The 21,402-nt window shown below is 43.9% G+C and overlaps 1 protein-coding gene across 4 annotated transcripts in view; it reads left to right on the top strand.

Annotated features, from left to right (window-relative positions):
* The window catches only part of PCSK5 (proprotein convertase subtilisin/kexin type 5), a 449,573-nt gene that overhangs the window by 37,085 nt on the left and 391,086 nt on the right, over positions 1 to 21,402 (top strand). For all 4 annotated transcript variants that reach the window (XM_044265871.1, XM_044265870.1, XM_044265868.1 and 1 more), the window contains exon 2: positions 3,045 to 3,149. In XM_044265871.1, coding sequence (XP_044121806.1) covers positions 3,045 to 3,149 — 105 coding nt within the window. The remainder of the gene's footprint in view (positions 1 to 3,044; positions 3,150 to 21,402) is intronic.

Here is a 21,402-nt window from a genome sequence, read left to right as displayed (position 1 = left end):
AAAAGAAATGCTCTCTGTAGTTCAAGTATTCTTCTTGAGATATCCTGTGCATATAAGCATATATGTAGTACAGATTCTTTCTTTGTTCTCCTACGTAAACGGGGTCGTATTTTCTCCCTCCCTCCCTCCTTTTCTCTATTTCTCTCTCTCCTTCCTTCCTCCCTCCCCCATCCGTCCTTCCTTCCTTCCTTTTTTCTTTCCTTCCTTCCTTTGAGATCAATTCTTTCAGCTCATATAGATCCAAACACCTACTGATTATAGCTAGTTGTTTGAATTATTTTGCTTTACAGAATTTCTCCAACATCCATTCTTATACATAAATAACTGTATCTGTATAATTACTGGAAGTGGAAAAGCTGGGTCAAAGGTTGGGTACAGTTTATAATTTTACTGATATTACCGAATGACTTTCGAAACAGTTGTCCCAAGGAGTGCTCTTTCCCAGTCCTACGTATGCTGCGTTTGTGCCTACGTCCTCGCCAACTGTGTATCATCAGACTTTTTGACGTTGGCCAGTTAAGATGAGGAAAGTCAAGAGGTGATACTAGGTAGGGCACACCAAGAGGAATTCTGACCAAGGGATAGAGGTAGGGGATTGCAGGACAAGAGGTGAGAGAAAGTAGGACTGAAACTTAAATTTAGAAGGGAAACCGATAATCGCAAACTGCATACCCAGCAAGGCCTTGACCAGGCAGTGCACCTGTTACGCTGCTCAGTCCTTATAACCACACTCATCCGTACACATTTTTATCCCTCATCTGACTCTGATACCCAGTGTCCGTCCACTGTGCCTGCTATGTTCTTATTTTACAGGAACCAAAGCCCAACATAGTTCAGTGATGTATCCAACATCCCAAAGCATGTTAAGTCAGGATGAGGGTTCTGTTTTCCAGCTTCGTACACACTATGTAAGTCCAGGATTCCAGTCTTTACCAAAGAGGCCACAAAGGATCAGAATTAAATCTTCAGGACATATTTCATCCACATTTGAGTTTAATGGTTCAGTTGAATTCAACTATTTCCTATCATCGAAGAGGTTCCATTGTAGTTGCATGGGCATGGTCTGAAACTCATGGACCATTTGCACACTGGTGATAGGTTCTGTATAAAGTTCTTCCCCAAAGATTTTATGTCCCTTTCCACAGAAACTACTGTGTTTACCCAAGGAGCACTCTTGACAAAAGCTACATGAGATGAAAGCTCTAAGCTCCTTGGGATTTTAAGATTTTCGTATAAAGGATTACACAGCCCATTGTGAATTCTACCCTTAGTCCTCTGGAATCTTAAAATTGGCCTGTAAATCCCTCCTTGAAACCCTCTTGGACACTGAGGCTATCTGTGGACATATGTGTCTTCTTCCTCATTGTTTGCTGCTGTTTCCGAGTTCCCGATCTTTTCTGTGTATATCTGGGCAGTTTCCACTTGAGTTAAAAATGTGTGACTTCAGACTGTCCTATCCAATGATAATTTGAGTCATTCATTTAGAGTGTAAAGTCCCAGGTAGGGGGTGACTCTTCAATGGCACAGAAGCTGGGTCAGTCATCCTCACTGGAGAGATAGAATGATGCTCGAGAATCGATGGAAAGAAGGGAATTAAAAAAATAAACATGTTATTTGGAAAAATGAAGCTGGGCCATTGAGTTTTTTTTCTTTTTCTTTTAATTAAGAAAGCCAACTTTTGTATGGTCCCCATTGGAAACCATCCTGTTGATGGTCATTCTTTTAGGGCAGAGCCATGGTGTTCTGGAGAAATAGCCCATTTGATGTATTTGGGCAAAGCAAAGAAGGGGAAAAAAAGTGTCATTGTCAAAGAGTAGAATTTGATGGAATTTGAGGGCTGCAGTGATCTTAGAAGTTAACCAGCCCAGGGGTACCTGGGTGGCTCAGTGGTTTAAAGCCTCTGCATTCGGCTCAGGTCTTGATCCCAGGGTCCTGGAAGCGAGCCCCCCATTGGGCTCTCTGCTCAATAGGGTGCCTGCTTCCCTTCCTCTCTCTCTGCTGCCTCTCTGCCTACTTGTGATCTCTGTCTGTCAAATAAATAAATAAACTCTTAAAAAAAAAAAAAGATGTTAACCAGCCCAACACCTGGTTTTATAGGAATGGAAATGGAGGCATAGTAAGTACATGGGATTTAGCTAAGAAGCCAGTTCTGAGCAGTGTCACCCCGAGCGAGAACTAGGCTCTTCTGTCTTCATTTGCTGTCTTGTTCCATTTCCATGTATGTGACCCACATCTGATAATCTGCTGAGAGAACCTGATTATCTGGGCTTTTGTTTGTTTTCTGAAAGTGCCAGTGACTTATTTTCAAAGCTATCCTGAGCAGACTGAACTGTTTTCAACAAAAGGGAGGGGTACGCAGGTGAGCAGATGAGTGTGTTGAAAGAAGTGGTTGTGATCCACGGGCTTGCGCTGGCTTTCCCCAGGTGGCTTAGCTGGTAGCTCGGGTATGCCATCTTCGTCTGGTTCCAGATACCGCCGCCCACTTGTAGTTTGTAATAAACGGACAACTGCGATGTCGTTATACTGCCGACTGAAGGCAGGAAACAAAGCAGTGTTTCCTTTGTGAATGACCAACTGCTCAGGACTTATTTCAAATTGATGATATAAATAATCTAACGAGGTCCTTCATTGTACATTTCTCGAAGCAAACAGAATGCAGCGTGTTTTTATAACCAGATCGCTATTTGATTTTTTTTTTCTCTTTCCCACATTTGGATATAAATGGATATAGAATTACTTAAAATGCTGCATATAAATTAAACATTAAAAGGGAGATACAGAGAGCTAAGCTGTCCCATTATAATCTTGAGTTCCGCAGTCACTGCCTCAAGGACACTCCATTTCATGTCACATGTCCTTCTTTGGAAAAGTGATCACCAAGGTTCAAGTAACATTTAAGCATAGAGGCAACTGCATAATTTATGGACCTTTTGGGTTTTTTTGTTTTGTTTTGTTTTGTGTTCTTATTTTCATGCAACACAGGAACACAGAAGACTCTTTAATTCCGACTAACTCCCTTTGCGCTTCTCCTCCTGTCTTTGTAGATCGGGGCCCTGAAGGACTACTACCACTTCTACCATAGCAGGACGATTAAAAGGTCAGTTCTCTCGAGCAGAGGAACCCACAGTTTCATTTCAATGGAACCAAAGGTAAGAAGAACCAGCTGGCGGGGCAGGGGGTGGACCAAGAGGCAAAAGCTTCTGCATTTTTCATTGGTAATAGCACACCAGCAACTGATGACCAGCACGAAGACTCACGTTTCGGGAGCCGTCCTGTTATTCTTGGATCTAGTGTCTTGGCTTCCGCTTCAGACCAAAATAGATGAGGGCTTGATTTTCACCAAAATGCCATTATCATTCCACTGGTATGACAGCCCAGGGGGATCATGAGTATGGGTTCTCATGGAGAAGGGAGGAGTGTGTGGAAGGGGAGATATCGATTGATTCGGATGTGTTGAAATAATCAGAATACCACACCATGTACTGATTTGCGTGTAGATCTGAGGGTCTAGCCGAACTCCATAGAGGGGTCCCTAACAGAACCCTTAGGTCAGGTGTCAGGTCACCCCGGATCCTTGCAATCTCAGCGGATGCTGGTAGAGCCATGCCTCTGGCAGCCCGAGGACTAGATCATGTCGGGGACGGGAGGGATACTGAGCACAGAAGGAATGGAAGCTGGCTCCTGATCTCGAGGTAGGGCTCATCAGGTCACTTTCTTGCACATTGTCTTTACTCCTTGCCTTTGGGGTTATATAAACAACATCCCCTTGGGAGTCCCTAGAAGGAGATGTGATACATCTACCTTCTCCCACTTCTTTCTAGAGAGGCGGGGCAGCTTCAAACTGGGAGATAGGAAGCGGAAGGGTGTTGTTAGGGACAGATCAACCAGTAGCTAGCAGCTAACGCTCAGGGCGAGTTACACCCCTGTCCTTGTCAAGTTAGAGGAGGGCACTGACTCTGAGGGGGAGCTAGTTGGCCCCCCAGTTGTCGCAAGTAAAATGGAGAGCAAGGCAGCTGTACCAGCCTGCCCCAGTTCTTCTGTGGGCTCACTGGTGATTACTTATTCATTGGGAAGGGATTTTTCCCCCCACCCCCATTATGTTTTGGATTTGCCATATGAACTCATTTTCAGATAAATTGGTGAACAAGTCCCTACAAGTGAGCACAGCAATCTCACCTAGAGATACCACGAAAATTGTATTCCTCATTAAAGCAAAAAGTCCTTCTTTGCATTAATATGCAAATCAGGTTTGCCATTTGGAGTCCTGCCCTCTCTTATGTGCCATGGTTGGCCTTGTTTAATTTGTTTCTGGAATATTATCACATGGTGTTCATGATTGTGAACTTGGATCTCGGTGATTCGAGAAAGCACATTGCTTGTAGGTCCCAATTTTCTATAACCCAGTTTTGGGTTATAGGAACATCCCCTAAGACTTACACTCCGGTAGCCTGAGGATCCCCCCCACCACCCTCCTTCATCTCTATTCAGACTTGAATGTCTCTAGAAAAGCAATCTGTTGGAATGTTCTTGAATTAGCTGAATTTTTGAAGCAAAGTCACGTTTTTCATCTGCTAAACAACTTATTTCAAAGCTTTCTTGAACTTTGGTAATTAAAATGATTCCAATTTCATACCTCATGTGTGTAGTCAGTGTGAATTTGAGAAACCAAGTGCTAGTCGGTTTGGGAGGTAAGAACAGAATGTAATGAGGTATTGTGTTCGTAATGAAGTATTTACTGCTGACTAGGGAGCTGTTTCAGTCTTTAATGTCATCTTGGGGAATCTTGGTCTACTTGTCCTCCTCCTCCTCCCTTTCTTCTTCTTCTTTTATATTTTTATTGATTTTTTGGGGGGTGCAGAGGCAGAGAACCTTCAAGCAGCCTCTTCGCTGAGCATGGAGCCCGACACTGGGCTCGATCCCATGACCCATGAGATCTCGACCTGAGCTGAAACCAGGAGTCAGACACTTAACTGACTGAGCCACTCAGGGGGCTCTCCCTGGTCTTCATTTCTGTTCCTCTCGGTGCATCAGATGCTTATGCGGGATCCCCCAGAGACCTTGGGCACTGGCGCACATCATACCCGGAATGTATGCCCTCCCTCCCCCAGTCCAGAGAGTAGGGCCGTTTCAGGACAACTCTAGGGCACATGCTCAGTTACCATTCCTCCTCAATAAAGAGACTACCCCTTGGGAGAACCATATCTTACTCTTTATTCGGATGCCTCCTGCCCTTCATTCCCACCTAGCCATTTATACAATGCCATAATCTACCAACTTGGCGGCTGGAGCACCCTAGTGGGGGCTGTCCCTGGTTTCTCTCAGATACTTCTTATGGCTCATTCACTCATTGACCATTTCTTGAGCCGTCAGTATATGGCAGGCCCTGTACTAGGCTCTGGGGCTCTGGAGACGTAGCGGTGCCCTGGGCGAGCTCACCACAGGCTTCCAAAGTGGCTGTCAGGGAAACCAACAACAATCCGGTGCTTCTCAGGTGTTGGGGATGGGGGAGCAGATGGGATGGAGATGCACTATATTCCTCCTCCTTCTCCAGCTCCGTCCTTGGAAAGCTCAGACCCACTTGGGTCATTATTACTGTTTTTTAATCTTGAAAAGATTTTTACTTGGAGAAGTCATGGAAATGTTGTAAGGAATCCCTATGTAAGCTTCCCACATTCCCCAAATGTTAATGTTTGTGTTTTACATGTTACCATGCTTATTTGATCATATTCTCTCTCTCCTCTCTAGACACACACCCACACCCACACCCACGCACATGTACATGTGTGTGTACAAATCTATGTACATAAGTTTTTTTTTTTTTTCTGAAAATGTGGGAGCAAGTTACACACATGATGCCCCTATGACTTTATGGATTTCACTGTGTATTTACTCAAACCAAGAACATTCTGTTATTATAAGCACAAGTACAGACAGTTAACATTCTGTAAAAATCTGGATATTAACAATGATTTAATATTATTATCCAGTCTACAGATTTCATTCAAGTTTTGCCAGGTGTCTCTTTTCTGGGCGAAGAACACATTTAGCCGTCAATTTGTTTGATGTCCCCTTTGTAGACTGTGTCAGACTTCTTCTCCTTTTCTTTTCTTTCTTTTTTTTCCTTTCAACAACTAACACTTTTTTACTTTTAAAGATTATTTGAGAGAGAGAGAGACAGCATGCACACATGCAAGTGGGGGGAAGGGCAGAGGGAGAGAATCTCAAGGATATTCCCGGCTGAGTGTGGGCCCATCACACGGCTTCATCCTGGGACCCTGAGATTATGACCTGAGCCGAAATCAAAAGTCAGATGCTTAACCGACTGAGCCACCCAGGCGCTCAAACAGCTAGCAGTCTTTCTGAAGGTTACAGGCCTGGTATTTTGTAGATTACCTAATGACGTGTTTAATTCAGGTTTAGCAAGACCACCAGAGGAGCGCTGGGTTCTAAGCACATCAGATCAGGAAGTGCGTGATGCCAACTTGGTTCGTTACTCGTGATTTTAACTTTGGTCCCTTGGTGGTGACACATGTAGCGTCTGCCAGTCTTCTCTACATTAAAATGACTGGTTTCCCCTTTCTATGAGTAAGTGTTTGATGGGGAGATACTTTGAGACCACGTGAATGTGTGTGGGCTGACTTTGTATGTTTCACTCCCGGCGGATCCCACGGGGGGTGTAAAGCTAGTGTCTGTGTGACTTGCTTTCTTCGGAAGGTCTTCTTTTCTCGATTGTTGGGTGGGTGTATGGTGGATGGTTAGTGTGCCAGAGTAGAGACGCGTGCGTGATTTGGGTGGTGGGACCGTGTGGAGTGGCTTGGTGGCAAACATTGGTGGTACGGCGAAGTTATTTTTGATTGTCCTTTTCTTAAGAAGGGGCATAGGGCATACCAGTGAATTGCAGGGAATACACACGCTAAACGGATCCTGGCTTTTACTTGCCGTAGTAAATTGCACGTTTGTTTGGTTTTATCCTCTGCTTTTGTTTTTATTTAGAGGGTTCTAAAGAAGGAAATGCAGAAGTGGCCAGAAGGGTTGTAAGACCAACCCTTCTGGTGCTAAGAAAATTCTGTGGTCAGTGGGGGCACATGAGCCTGGAGAACAAGAATAGCCTGGCTTCCATATGTTAACATTATGTTATGATTAGCTTTTTAAATGACAGAGATGCACAGACTTCTAAGACAGCGTCACTACTACAGTAATAACAGTTTTGCAGAAAATGTTGGTGCCGTGTTACAGCGACTCGACCAGTGAGTCTACAGTATTCGTATCCATACCTTTCTTTTTAACTGGCCAGCTTTTTTCTCCAAGAGACCCAAGCTATATCTTAGAAACAATGGTTTTGAGTTAATAGTCTCAGAAGCCTCTCATTAATCTGTTTAGAAATCTTTGCCAGCCCTGTGGGATTTGGTCAAAGAGGCTGTCATCTGTGGATGGAAGTTCTTTTTTTTTTTTTTTTTAAGATTTAGTTATTTATTTAAGAGAGAGAGGGAGGGTACGCGTGTGAGCAGGGGGAGGGGGTGCCGGGAGAAGAGAATTTCAGGCTGACCCCCCCACTGAGTGTAGAGCCAGATGTTGGAGCTTCATCTCATGGCCTGAGATCACGACCTGAGCCGCAATCAAGATTTGGACACTTGACTAACTGAGCCCCCCAGGTGTCCCAGAATGGAAATTTTTTATAGTTTTTGTGTTGCTCTTGCAGACATGGGCACAGGGTGGAGGTGATATTTTTCATTTTCTTCCTTACCCAGAGTAGAAAAGCCAGAATCTGAATTTTCCTATTAGAGTAAGCATTTAAAATTTTTTAAAAGTAAAAAAAAAAAAAAAAAAACCAAAAGCCAAACAATAACAACAACAACAAAAACCCATGCCACTAAGTTCGGTCCTCATGTCCTGTCCATGTGTAATTTACAAGTATAGCTCCCTTTGCCCATTGGATTTGATCCTGAAAGCTCTGTCCTTTCAGTCTTATTATTTTTTCCAGCCATTTATCTGAGTTCAGGTCTGTTGACTGGTCAGTTTTTGTCCAAATCCAGGTTAGAATCACCCTCTGCTATGGAGTAAGGAATATCCACCTCTCCTGTCTAGTTTTTCCCTGAAGCTCATATTTGTTCAGCTGCCCCATTGCATGGCTGTACGACTATGTATGTTATTGTGGAAAGACTATTCCTATGATACTATTTACTGCAGAATTGTAGGATCTTTAGATTGAGACTTCTCTCTTTCCTAGCCAGTGTGGGCGTCCCTTCCAGTGTGCTGCGAAGAGAGATTTTGTTCAGATCTTTTAAACATGCCCAGTGACGGGCTTCAGTACTAGACAAAGCAAACACCGCTATAATTGAAGAGATTTAACTTGGTGAATTCTAATCGGCTTGCCTGTAACATCTACCCGTTGGATCTTTTTTTTTTTGCCTTCTGGACGTGTATATAACAGTTCAGTAAATATCAGAAGCCCTTTGCTTCTTCTCCAGGAGCAGCAATTGTGCCCCTGTAAATGTGGCCCAGAGTTAAGTGCAAACCTTTAGCTCACAGAGCAAGCGCCTATTCATGACTTTCATCCATAAGCCATTTCGTCTGAGAGAACTTTCCAGCAAAGCGTTCAGGCATTATATAGCAACAAAAAAAAAGGGGGTCTGAGGAAGGAGTGCTTGGATGTAGTTAGCAAGATTAGAGGGAAATCAGCCCTGGGCAAGAAGACCGGGAAGCTGAGTTTCCTCACTAACCCAGGCTGGTACCTCTTGTGCCCAGGACTTGGTTTTCCGATGACTGGCATTTTCCTCTTGTTGCCTCAAGAGTGAAAGACCTGCAGTCCCATGATGGAGGAAGGGTCCAGAAGGACCTCCTTCCGCCTGGCTGCCATGTTCCTGAGGCGCTGCACAAATGCACTTCTCAGTCAAACCCCATCTCCCCCATGGACCCACTTTGTAATTTTGGAATATTCTAGCTCCACTTCTGATTGATCTTTAATTGATCCATGGAGACCAGGGCACCTGCCTTCCCTCCTGCTCTTCGCTCGGAGCCAACCCAGTTAGAAGTCATTCACATGCACCCGATCTCCTAGCGGAGCCTCGGAAGGAAAGAAACCTCATTTACTGAGAAATAGATGCTCAGAAGTGTCTGACCTCTGCCTTCCCTGGCTCCAGGCGTGAATCGCAGCCACACCTTTTTACCGAGAAGATTCCATCGGGCCTGACGCAGCTGTGGGATTTGCCTTCACCTGAGTTCCGGTGCTTCCTGTGGGGGCCACGCTCCACTTCCTCCCGCCCCGCCTGCCCTCATTCCGCTGCTTCTCCTGCGAGCTGTTTGCTTTGGCAGGTTAATTTTCCACTCTTTGCTTTTAAATGTGATAATAACTTAATGCTTGGACTTTCTTTTGTGAAGTGCGGTTTTACCATCTCACGTTCCTGGGTGGGTGCTCGCTCAGCCGTGTGGGATGACCCCCGGCGTGTGGACGTAGAATGACGGTAGCTGTTGTCTCAGGCAGGCCCCCGAGGCCTCGTGTTCTCAGCATATGTCATAACCGTGATCATTGCACGTATGCCCCTCGGGATCTCAGTCCTGGGCACAAGAGGTACCAGCCCGGTGAATGACAGTCACCAAGTATCCTGAGAATGGATTCTTCCAGAAGCAGCACAAGCAGCGTGGGCTCACATCCAGCAATGCCCGGGGAGGACACGGACATGGCAGTCAAGGGGGCACAACTGGGGACTGTCTTGTTCCAAACTGTCTTCTCTTCACCACCTTTCCAGCTGTGTCATGTAACCATTATAGCGAAGTCCCATCTGGTTTTTGGTAGCATTTCTTTATCTTTGAAAACCCTACTAGGGTGCATATATATTCTTGGCAGAAGCGTTCCAGTTCGCAATCTTTGGCACATTCATGATGATGAGATGGCCAGGAATTTGAGGAAGGCAGAAGGGGGTAGGGGGGTGCAGAGTGGACTATGTTCCCCACTGGCCCTCCTTTCCCGTCTTGTTTCCAGGTCTTCCAGAGGCCTGGATTGTCAGAAAACCAGGGAGTCAGAGTGTATGCTGCTGGGTCATCTGATGCAAAAGTTTCGGTCAAGACCCAAATCCCTTATAGGCAGGAGTGAATTAAAAAAATAAATAAAATTCTCAGCTACTTTGGAAATGTTGCCAAATCTTTATTAGAGAGTGCTTGGCAGGACTTCGTTTTCAAAGGTTATAAACTCACATGCCTACGGTGGGAGTGCAGATCATAAGAATGAGTGAGATGGGCCAGATAGAAAGTACTGGGGCAAACAGCAAAGCAGAGAACCCTTGCTGTGGGGGGAGGGAGCAGGTGCCTCTCTGCTAGGGCCGCTAGTCACTTGGGCAGGCTGGTTTGGTTCTGCCCCTTCCGAAGAACTGGCCAGTCTGGATGGCGGCGTCACATTTCCCGATTTTAAAGGTTGACAAATAATTGGAAAGTTTGAAAATATTTGTGTGGGCCAAAGACAACGTGACCGAGAGGCATCCTAACTTGTGACCCCTTGAATAGGCTGTGTTGGGAGAAAGGGACGTCACAGGACGAAGGCATGGAAGATTCCAGCACTTTTGTAACTTTGCCTGGGTCTTACTCTCACCTGAACACCAGCATTTGTTCTGTTGGTCATGCTCCCCTGAGTGGCTCACATGTGATTTTTCTTAGTGTCTTCCTCTCCAAGTTGTAATATGAGGATCTTTTGGGCATAAGGTCACTCAAGCTCTGTAGCAAAGGGTCCTACCACCGAGGACAGGGTAGAGGGCTCGTTCTAGCTTCGCCTGAGCTTTGCCCCCTTTTCCACTGACACCTGTAACGTGCTGGGAGAAACAGTCTTTTTTTTTTTTTTTTAAAGATTTTTATTTATTTATTTGATAGACAGAGAGAGATCACAAGTAGGCAGAGAGGCAGGCAGAGAGAGAGGGGGAAGCGGGCTCCCCGCTGAGCAGAGAGCCCGATGCAGGGCTCGATCCCAGGACCCTGAGACCATGACCTGAGCCGAAGGCAGAAGCTTAAACCACTGAGCCACCCAGGCGCCCCCGGGAGAAACAGTCTTAACAGGGAATGAAGGTTGCGGAAACAGGGTAAGTCGAAGAAAAGAACTAATGAAAGTGATGGCCGTGGGAAAATAGTAAGAGAGATTTGACAGAGCAGAGGAGGGTCGCTATGGATTTTGCGTAAGTCACGTCAGCCGCTTGAAGGAAGGGTACCATATATAAAATCTTTATTATTTTCTTAGATGAGATAGTATTTCCAGATGTCCGAATCTAAAGAAGTAGATGCTGGGTCTAGAATACGGGAGGTGATGACAACATTCTGAATTTCTAATATTGGGCGGTCTTACCTTTGTTCTGGTTGCTTCGTTAATAGGATACCAGAGTCTGGGTGGCTTATAAACAGCAGAAATGTATTTCTTTTAGCCTTGGAGCTGGCAAGTCCAAGATTGAGGTGCCGGTCAACTGGGTGTCTGGTGAGAACTCACTTCCTGGTTCACAGAGAACCGTCCTCTGGTTGTGTCCTTACCCGGCAGAGGGGTCAGGGGAGCTTTCTGGGCTCTCCTTTATAAGGGCGCTCGTCCTATCCCTGTGAGCTCCAGCCTTGTGACCTGTTCACCTCCCAAAGGCCCCACCTCCTAATACCAACACATCGGATATTAGGGGTTTCAACGTTTGAAGTTTGGGGGTCGCAAATGGGTTTTCAGAAGGGAATTTTGGAGCCACAGGACATGCAAACCTAAGGGGTAAGTGAAAGCAGTAAACAAGAAACAAAAGCAAGCAGCAAAAACACAACCCAGAACCATTTTAATTGCCTGGCTTAGAAGGGAAATCATACTGGTCCATGTATTTATTTTAATGAATGCAAGAGTGAGTAAGAAATCTAATTAGAAGATCAGCATTGAAAAGATCTGATTTGTTAATAAGTGCTTGTAAATTTTGTTTCTGTGCTCAGTTCTGCCAAATGTCAATCAATTCTCACAACACTGAAGGAGGCAATATGGTGTAACAGAAAGACTCTTTGAGTTTTTGGTTCCAGCTCTGATCTCTGTAGGGTCATCCCTTAGTTGTCTGATTCTCCCCCACATTAGAACATCCATCATTGTCCCTGAATGCACACAAACAGAACACTTGAGAAGTATAGTGTCCAACACAGTATAATGAATTATACAGCACAAGGAGAGATCAAAGGTATGGGTTAAATCCTTGTAACAAAGTAGTAAGTAGCCAATAAAGTGATGTTCTAAGTCTGTACGTACTGATAAGGAAAGTTCTTCAAAATGAGCCATATAAAAAGAACATCTAAGAGGTGTTCTCATTTATGTTTTAGGTTCAAAGGACAAAAAAAGGACCTGTGTGTATGTGGGTATAATTCCATGCAAGGTAGTTTTGGAAATGACTGAAAATGACTTCCACACCGTATGCTTTTTTTTTTAAGCTTTTATTTAGTATTTATTTGACAGAGATCACAAGTAGGCGGAGAGGCAGACAGAAAGAGAGGAAGGGAAGCAGGACCCTGGGATCATGACCTGAGCTGAAGGCAGAGGTTTTAACCCACTGAGCCACCCAGGTGCCCCACTGTATGTTTTTAAAAAAAACTATAGTGTATCTGCTTTTGTTGACATTCACAGTGCTTTGATATCTCAAATCCCATGGGTGTATCTCTAGCCTCATCTGAGCCTACCTTTCCTTTGACATGGTCAGGCATTTGCTCCTTCTTGAAAAAAAGGACTCAGTTTCTTTCTTTTTTTTTTTTTTAAAGATTTTATGTATTTATTTGACAGAGAGAAATCACAAGTAGATGGAGAGGCAGGCAGAGAGAGAGAGAGGGAAGTGGGCTCCCCGCTGAGCAGAGAGCCCAATGCGGGACTCGATCCCAAGACCTTGAGATCATGACCTGAGCAGCGGCTTAACCCACTGAGCCACCCAGGCGTCCCAAAAGGACTCAGTTTTTTGAGGCTACCTTCTTTCAGTTTTTTTCTTGCCTCTCCTGCACCTTTCATCTTTGTCATTGATGGCATCCCTTCCACCTCACCTACCAATTTTGGAGAGCCCAGGGCTCACTTTTATGCTGGTGTCTTTGCTTCAAATTTATATCTCCTTCTCTCATCCACCTGACAACCCAAATTAAATGTCTAGTAAGCATCTAAAACAGAGTATGACACAGACGATACTTTTCATTCCTACACATCACCTTAACCCTCAGCTCTTTTCTTTCCAGCGAATGGCGATTTATCCAGTTGCTCAAGCAAAAACAGAGCGGTCTGCAAATCTGTGGACTTTCCTCTCCTGCACCACCATGGGTCTGGTCAGTCCTACTGTCATCTTTGATCTGGACCACAGCAAAGGGCTCCATTTCCACTCTTGCTCTTCTCCGCAGTCCTAGTCCACCGAGAGTATGCCTCCTAAGATACACAAAGATCAAATATTTCAATGACTTGCTATTGATTTGAGATTAAAATCTAGTTTTTTTGTAATGATCTTCAAAGGCCATCCTGATCTGGGCTCTTCCTACCTCTTCCTACCTCCCTGAGCTAGTTTTTGAAATGCCTCCCTTTTGCTTATTACGCTTAAGTATCTTAGCCTCTCTACCTCTCAAAACACTGAACTATTTCTCTTTTTCCCTTTGCCTGGAGTGCATTTCCTTTGGGCTTTTCCTGATGGTTATCTCCTGACCTTTTACACACCAAAGCAAAGGTCACCTCCCTTGAAGAACCTTCCCCAGTCCCCCTTCCTAAAGTAGACCTTCAATCTCATCTACCCACCAACTGTCTAGTTATGTCTTGACATGCCTTGACATGTGGCTTTCTTCTTTGTTACCTACCAGAATGCAAAACCATAGCTGCTTTATTTGGTTGTTGTTGGTTTTCCCCTTCCAGGATATAAACTCAGTGGAGGCGGGAGCCCCAGGTATCTTGTTAGTTGTGGTAATTTCTTGACAGTATAGTATCTGGCTCATGAAAGATGATCAGTAGAAGAATGAATGGATGGATGATATTTGAATATTAATTTTTATGACAGATCAATGATGGAGACAATAATAAAGCTATAATCTGTGGTTTTTCTCTTAATTTTGCTAGAACCTAAATCCTCTTATGCTGGCATGCACAGTACTGGCTCATTTTGCTGCAGACCTGGGAGCAACCAATTGGACCGGCTATCTGTTATCAGAGCCATTGGCCAGGCTTGTGATATTTGGATTCTGGTCTTGGCTTTCCTGCTAGCTCAGAGTTGCTATTAGCTTGTCACTCCTCATTGAGCTTATCTCACTTATAAAATCACGAAGCAGATGAGCTACTTTCTAATGTTCATTCCGATCCATTAATTACCATCTTGAACCAATGTCACTTATGATTTTACTGCTGGTCCTCAGTGCCCACTATGTGCCCTTCTCATATTCTCTTTCTAGTGTCTTTCCAAACTTTCTTCCTCTTCATTTCTCCCCAGGATTTAGAATATTTCTTAGCATGTTTAGCTTTCCTCCAAGACACCGTTTTACCTGGAAGAGCTGATTGTGCAGTGAGACTTGAGATGAACCTTGAGGTTAGACTTAAGGCAACACACATGATAAATGAGGAACAAATAACGTTGCTTCTTTGTGGTCATCGTACACGTGGGTCACTGATATAAGAGTTTGATAACGGGAATGATCAGGATCATTGCTGATGTACATGGATTTCAGAAGAAGGCCATATCGAACCGCAAAACGTGGTACTTCATACAAGTTCTTCTAAAGGAAAATGGGATACCTTCTGGAATGACAACACCATAGAACAAATCTTTAAAAGCCCGGCCGCACAAATGATAAATGAGCAGTATCTTCGGAGGGTGGTCGTAGGGGTATGGGTAGGAGGTGGAAAATAGTAGAGGCCAAAAATAAGATCAGATTGAGTCAAGGGTGGGCCCAGTTAATGAAAATTGTTGGTGGATACGTAGATTCTTTTTTTTAATACACTGGCAAAGCTAAGTAAGCATTTTCATATCTGAGCTGTCAGGCCCAAGCTGCCATTCCAGGGGAAAAAAAAAAAAATGAACAAAACACTTAAAAAAAAAAATGAACAAAACAAAAAACAAGTGTAGAAGACCAGCAAAGCTAGTAGCTGAGTAACAAGACTGTGTCCTTAGTACGGACTTGCTCGGCCCCAGCTCAAGGGCAGCCTTTGCTCTAGGTGGAATGTTTCAGTAACTTGTCTTAAGATGGAGACAAGCTTGGGCCGCCTGGGTGGTTCAGTCTTTTCCGCATCTGCCTGCAGCTCAGGTCATGATCTCAGCGTCTGGAATCGAACCCCTGCATCCAGCTCCTTGCTCAGTGGGGAACCTGCTTCTCTCTCTCCTTCTGCCTCTGCCCCCTGTGCTTGTGTTATCTCTCTCTCTCTCTCTCTCTCTCTCTCTCTCTCTCTCTCACAAATAAATATGAAATCTTAAAAGAAAATAAAAAAAGATATAGACATGCTTTTCAGATTTACCTTTGAACCAGTGGGAAACCCCTTTTCAACCCATCTGTGCACAGAGAGAAAATGACACAGTTGGAGCTTTCTTGAAAGATCGGGGGAAAAAATGTGGTGATTCCTTAACACAGGGAAACCTGAAGTCCCCCGGGAATGAGGCAGCATGAGAGAGAGATCAGACATCACCCATTCATTTGCTTTCCCCATAGATGGTTTTGAGAGCTTATTGTGTACAAGGTGCTGGGCCAGACATCAGAGATAAAACGGAAAAAGCAGAGGTAGTTCTTGCCCTCGGGGAGCTTACCATCTAGTAAACCTGGAGCCCAGGTCTGAGGCCAAAAACCTAGCTTTCAACCTCAGTTTTGATCCCCATATGCTGGCAACTGTGGAAAGCTGAGACTTTTGACAGCATCATTTAACATATTTTAAAAGCTTTTCACTAACTCATATCAAGTTTATATTTACACCTCGGGCTGCCAGAATGAAAAGAACACATTTTAACATGAGCGTGACCCAAATACTGCATGGGCCATATCTACACTAAAATAAATTATTCGTTGTGTCATTGAAACTCAAATTTAACTGAGTATTTCGTGTTATTATTTAGTTATTCCAGCAACCCTAGTTTATACCTAAATAATCTTGAGATTACATTTAGGAAAAAACCTAGTGGTTCTGAGACAAGAACACATAGTGAGGCACAGCTAAGATTGGCAGAGACTGACCAAAATCCCAGTACACGTTCCCCTCGTAGCTAAAAGTGGAGCGTTCCGAGGAACAAAATGGCATAAAGCGAAGGACCAGTGAGCATTCATTTATATGGGGGGAAAAAAAACACTGAGCATTTCCAGACCCCAAAAGTAACCCTTCATACGCTTTTCTGATGCTTTGGGCAATGTCTTGCTAATAGATGCGCAGAGTAAATGGAGATACAGGTGCTCCCAGACCTCGTTCAAAGCTGCGGTGGCCAGCTTGAGGCAGAGGTGCTGAGTGTGGGTCCCCGGGAAGGAGCTCGGCGGTGCTGGGCTTATGGCTTGGGGGGTGCTCTGCCTTTATAATGGCTTGCTGCAAAATCACCACGTAGCTCTAGGTTTGTTTTTTGTTTTTTTTTTTTATAAAAGTGAAGATACTCTTTGGATTTCTTCCAATTGGCAAAAACAGGTATGAATGTAGGTCTTTTGCAAAAGCAAAGGGGAATGGTGCAAACTTTTGAAAAGTCGGGGGTACCTGTATCTCGTGACCGTAGTATGTTGGGGCATTTTGATTGGTTTCCCAGCTTATAATAGTACCTGTAATCCAGCCCTCAAATTCTCCCTGCTGCCCCGGCCCAGTGATTGCTTCTTTGTTGTTTAGTAGAAAGGCAAAACCTCTATAAGAGAGAGAGAGAGTGTGTGTGTGTGTGTGTACACACGCGCGAGTGTGTGTGTGGGGTCGAGCGTCGCTATGACTAACCTGGGAGCCGTCACTACAAGGGCATTCTAACTGAGAGCATCAGCCTGATCAGCTCTCCGCTTTTGGGCTGTGTGATTGTAAACAAAGCAACACAATTTGTAGATTTCTAGATTTTGGAAATTTCAAAGCAATGTCGTTGTAGCACTGTGCCTGCATGGGGACAGTTCCAACTTCATAGGCATAAGCTCTAACCGGGGTATGAAATTAACTGATAGGAACAGGGTCAGAAGTCCAGCCTGGCACAAATCTGAGAATGCTGAATTATCCCGAGAGAGCAAAGGCTCCCCGTGTAGACCTGATAGCAAGATGAATCACCAGTCAATAAGTTGGCCTTTTTCTCTTTGATGATTCCATAGCTCAGAGCATGGGGAGCACTGGGATTACATCACTGAGCATAAAATTATAGACCCCTCTTCCCTCTACACCAGTTCCTGCATCATGAGTGAATTCGGTGGCAGGGAATTAGGATTCTGTAAGGGTTGGTTTTCTCCTATCATCAGTGGATAAGTAGAGCCCATGCTCAGCCTTGTGTGTCTAATTCAAGTTTGTCGTGGAACAGACCCTGTGAAGTGACAGGCACAGCTGTGCATTTGTGGCAACATTTACAAGCTTTGAATCTGAATAATACAAAATAGGATGGGCGTGGAGTCATAAGAAAAATGATAGCTCACATCTTTCCAAGAGTTGATGGCATATATTGTTATTAAGTCTTTAAAAATCCTCATTAGATGGCATGTATATTTTAGTTCTTTAGAATGGATTTTTTCTGATGTCATGACCACAGTTTTCAAGCGCACAGCAAAATTAGAGAATTCAAAGTGCACACCCCTCTCCTTAGCATCTAGATCCACGATTACCATTACTTCCTTCATCATGTGTCTCCACACCTGCCCGTCTTTATTCATCTGTTAATCCATCTCATTTCTCGAGGCATTTGAAAGTACGTTGTAGACATCTGCCTCTTCCTCCTAAATACTTCAGGGGGCATGTCATTAATAGGCTTGTTTTTGGTTTCTTTTCTGTTGATATAAAATCTGCATATGGTGAAACTTACAGGTGTTAAACACAGAGTCTTCAAGGTGTGACCAGTGCGTACACGTACGCAACCGGAACCTCTGGTAAGATGGGATTATTCCCATCACCCCATAAGCTTCTCTCCAACCCCTTTCCTTCTAGTCAGTTGTCTTCCCCCAGAGGCTACCACTGTTTGGTTTTTTTCCCCCACCATCAATTAGTTTTGAAGGGCTTTTTAAATTAAGGCACAATATACAGAGAGTAAAATTTGTCTTTTATAGGGTGCAGTACTGTGAGTTTTGATAAACGTATAAAGTCGTGTCACCATGAAGTCAAGATCTAGAACACTGAAAAATTGTCACCATCAAAAATTTTCTTAGGTTCCTTTATAGTCAATCCCTCCCCCTATCCCCAGCTCTGACAAGCACTCATCTGTTCTCTGTCCTATAGTTGCCCTTTCTAGAACATTCTATGAATGGACTAATATAATATGTAGCTTTTCGAGTCTGGTTACTTTGACATAACCTGATGCATTTGAGAGTGTGTGTCAGTGTTTGTCAGTGGTTTGTTCTGTTTTTTTATACTGAGTATGAGTACGATGGAATACTGCGTAGTATTCCATTGTGGGGACAAATCCCAGTTTATCCATTCACCAGATGAAGGACATCTGGGTTATAACAGGTTTCAACGATTACGAGTAAAGCTATTACCAACTGAATGGAGTATGTTTTTAAGTCTGGAACAAGGCAAATTTGCCACTATGTAGGTTTTGTATTTACTTGTTAATTCTTAGTCCACTCCCAGAAATAAGACGAATGCACAGTCTGGGTTGCTGGAAGTGTGCACTGTATGACTTGGAAGGAAATTCAGTTCTCTCGCTCCCATGCAATTTGCAGATTGTAAACCCAGGTCATCAGTATGCATTACATTTGCCATTTTGACTCTGGGAACCTGAATAACATTTCAGTAACTCTTTGAATTTCATAGTTTAAAATGTCTGTCTCGTGGGTGTTTTTTAGTGTGTTTTTTTTTTTTTCTTTCTTTCTTTTTTCCAAGGGGGTTTTGCATATTTTTCTTTGCTGGCAGGGAAAATGTTTTGATTTAACAGTTTCATCTCAGGAACAAGAATGTATAATCCAGGGGTACCTGGGTGGCTCAGTGAGTGAAGCCTCTGCCTTCAGCTCAGGTCATGATCTTAGGGTCCTGGGATCGAGTCCCGCATCAGGGTCTCTGCTTAGCGGGGAACCTGCTTCCCCCTCTCTCTCTGCCTGCCTCTCTGCCAACTTGTGATCTCTGTCTGTCCAATAAATAAATACAATCTTAAAAAAAAATTAATGTATAATCCACCCTTCTGTTTCGAGCACCAAAGGTAAAGTTTTGAGGGTGAGGAGGCAAGAAAAGCGAGACTGGGGAAAAGGCGTATGAGAGAGGGGAGGGCTTCAAGAAGCATTAACAAGCACCAATAAATATTTTATCGAGTCGCTATGTGGCAGTGGTTATACCAGGTCAAATTGCCTAACAGTAAGTCAGGTGGGTGCAGGGTTTAGTGAGCTGAGTGGAGGTTGAAGGGATGTATTTCACTGTAGGACTGCGCTTGAGTTTTGGCCCGAAATCTGGAGCCAAAAGTGAGAAGCCGCTGCCAGGTGCCTGCTGGGATGAGACCTGTCTGTCTCTTCTTGCTTCTCGAATTTTCTGTGAAAGCAGAAACAGCATGGTAGTTTTATTTACATGCATGCGCATGCATGTGTGTATGTACAGACACCCATTTATAATAGAGTTGGGGATAATAAAAGAAAATATTTGCTTTGTTCATTTACTCAATTATTGAACAGAAATGGATAAGCATCTGTCAAATCCCCACACTCTGGAAACTGTAAGTCAGAATAATCAGATCTTAATAAAAGAAAAAAGATGTGGTGTTATCACTGTGGTAAGAGTTAAGGGTAGAGATGGAATTTTACTCAAGAGCTTTTGTAAAACCCTGTGGGATGGGAAGCTTCCTTCTCCTCTTTAAACCAAGGGTAGGAAAGTTCCTGAGTCAGTCTCATAAACCGAAGGTAGGAGAAGGAGATGGTGATGCAGAAAATACTTTTCAGCATTGCACGGGAGGGTATTAAAATGATAAACTTCAAATGGTAACATAGTGACATTATAGAGCATCTGAATGGTGTGGCTAAAAGATCCACCGAAGCATAGAAAACCAAGTGATGGTGCAACATACCTGGTATATTGTTTCTAAAAAGAGGCCGGATTTCTTTTTTTCTCCCATGTAAGAGTTTGTGTGAGCGTTCTGAAATTATCATCACAGAAGCATTTTTCTTTTTATGTCCATTATTGTTCAGATTAGGTTCATCAGTCACTTTAACATGCAACTGACATCAATCATCTGTCTTTGTGTTTGTAAACCGTTTTGTGGCTTATGAATTTATAAGCACATAAGTTGGTTAATGAGCCTCCTGGGAGGGAGGGGCGATGCATCCTTGAACGTCTCCCTCCCCCACTTTCTGGTGTCCAAGAAAGCTGATGAAGCACTGGGGAAAACACTGTGGCACTTTATCCTTATTAGAACGATAGCTTTGTTACAAAGTTATTGAGTTACTGTGCCTTGGCTTCTTTCAAGATCAAATTTACTCATAATTGCAGCTGGTACAATGGCAATTTGTTACACTTAAAATGCTTGGCTCTCCAGAACATCACTATTAAGGAGAGTTAAGTGGGGGGTTGGCTGCAGGATCAAGTGGATTTAGCACTCAGGAAGACGGAAGGGGAGTGCAGGGTACCACTCGGGAGTGCGCAGCTGCAGACTCAAGCCACCTCACAGGGAGTGTGGCCTCAAAAGATGCCCTACCCTTTTGCTCTGGAGCTTTCTTGACAGGAGACCTGATGGGTACAGCCCTGTCCATGGAGAAAGGAAAATTATGAGAGGACACACTTTACTTAGTACTTTACATAGTTCTATACTCAGTACTGGCTGACTACACATCTTTGAAATGCTGTCTATTTGCACATTCTATCAGAAATTCCTTCCTTCCTTCCCTCCATCCTCCATCTCTCCCTTCCTCCCTTCTCTCTATAGACATCTTTCTTCCAAATATTTTTAAAATTCTACACTAAATATTGACTGCATCCTAAGGCAAAACTCCACTGTATGGTTCATAGTAATTCAAAATACATAATTGGAAGGAAAAACTACCATGTGTGAAGCCCTGATGCTGTGCTGAGCTCTGGGTTATGCAGTTCCTGAGCGCTGTCATTTGATGCTCTTCACAAACTTGTGAGAAAGGGGCGCTTCTTTCCAGGGAGCAGACCCAGAAAGACTAGGTCACTAGTCTTACCAAAGCATAGGCTGTTTTCCTGCACCAGCTTTCTCTTGCCTTTGTCTTTCTTCTTTCTGACAAAGATACAAAGTATGAGGGTAAAAAGTAACTGTTAAGGAAAATTGACGTACTTTTGGCTGGAACTCTCAGGCATGGCTGAAAATCAGCTTCCCTTCTCCCAGCCTTGAAAGCCTTTTT

This window comes from Neovison vison, chromosome 9, assembly GCF_020171115.1.
Source record: "Neovison vison isolate M4711 chromosome 9, ASM_NN_V1, whole genome shotgun sequence".
NCBI classification, from domain to species: Eukaryota; Metazoa; Chordata; class Mammalia; order Carnivora; family Mustelidae; genus Neogale; species Neogale vison.
The sequence above is the reverse complement of the archived record's forward strand: the minus strand, read 5'-3'. Positions and strand labels throughout refer to the sequence as shown.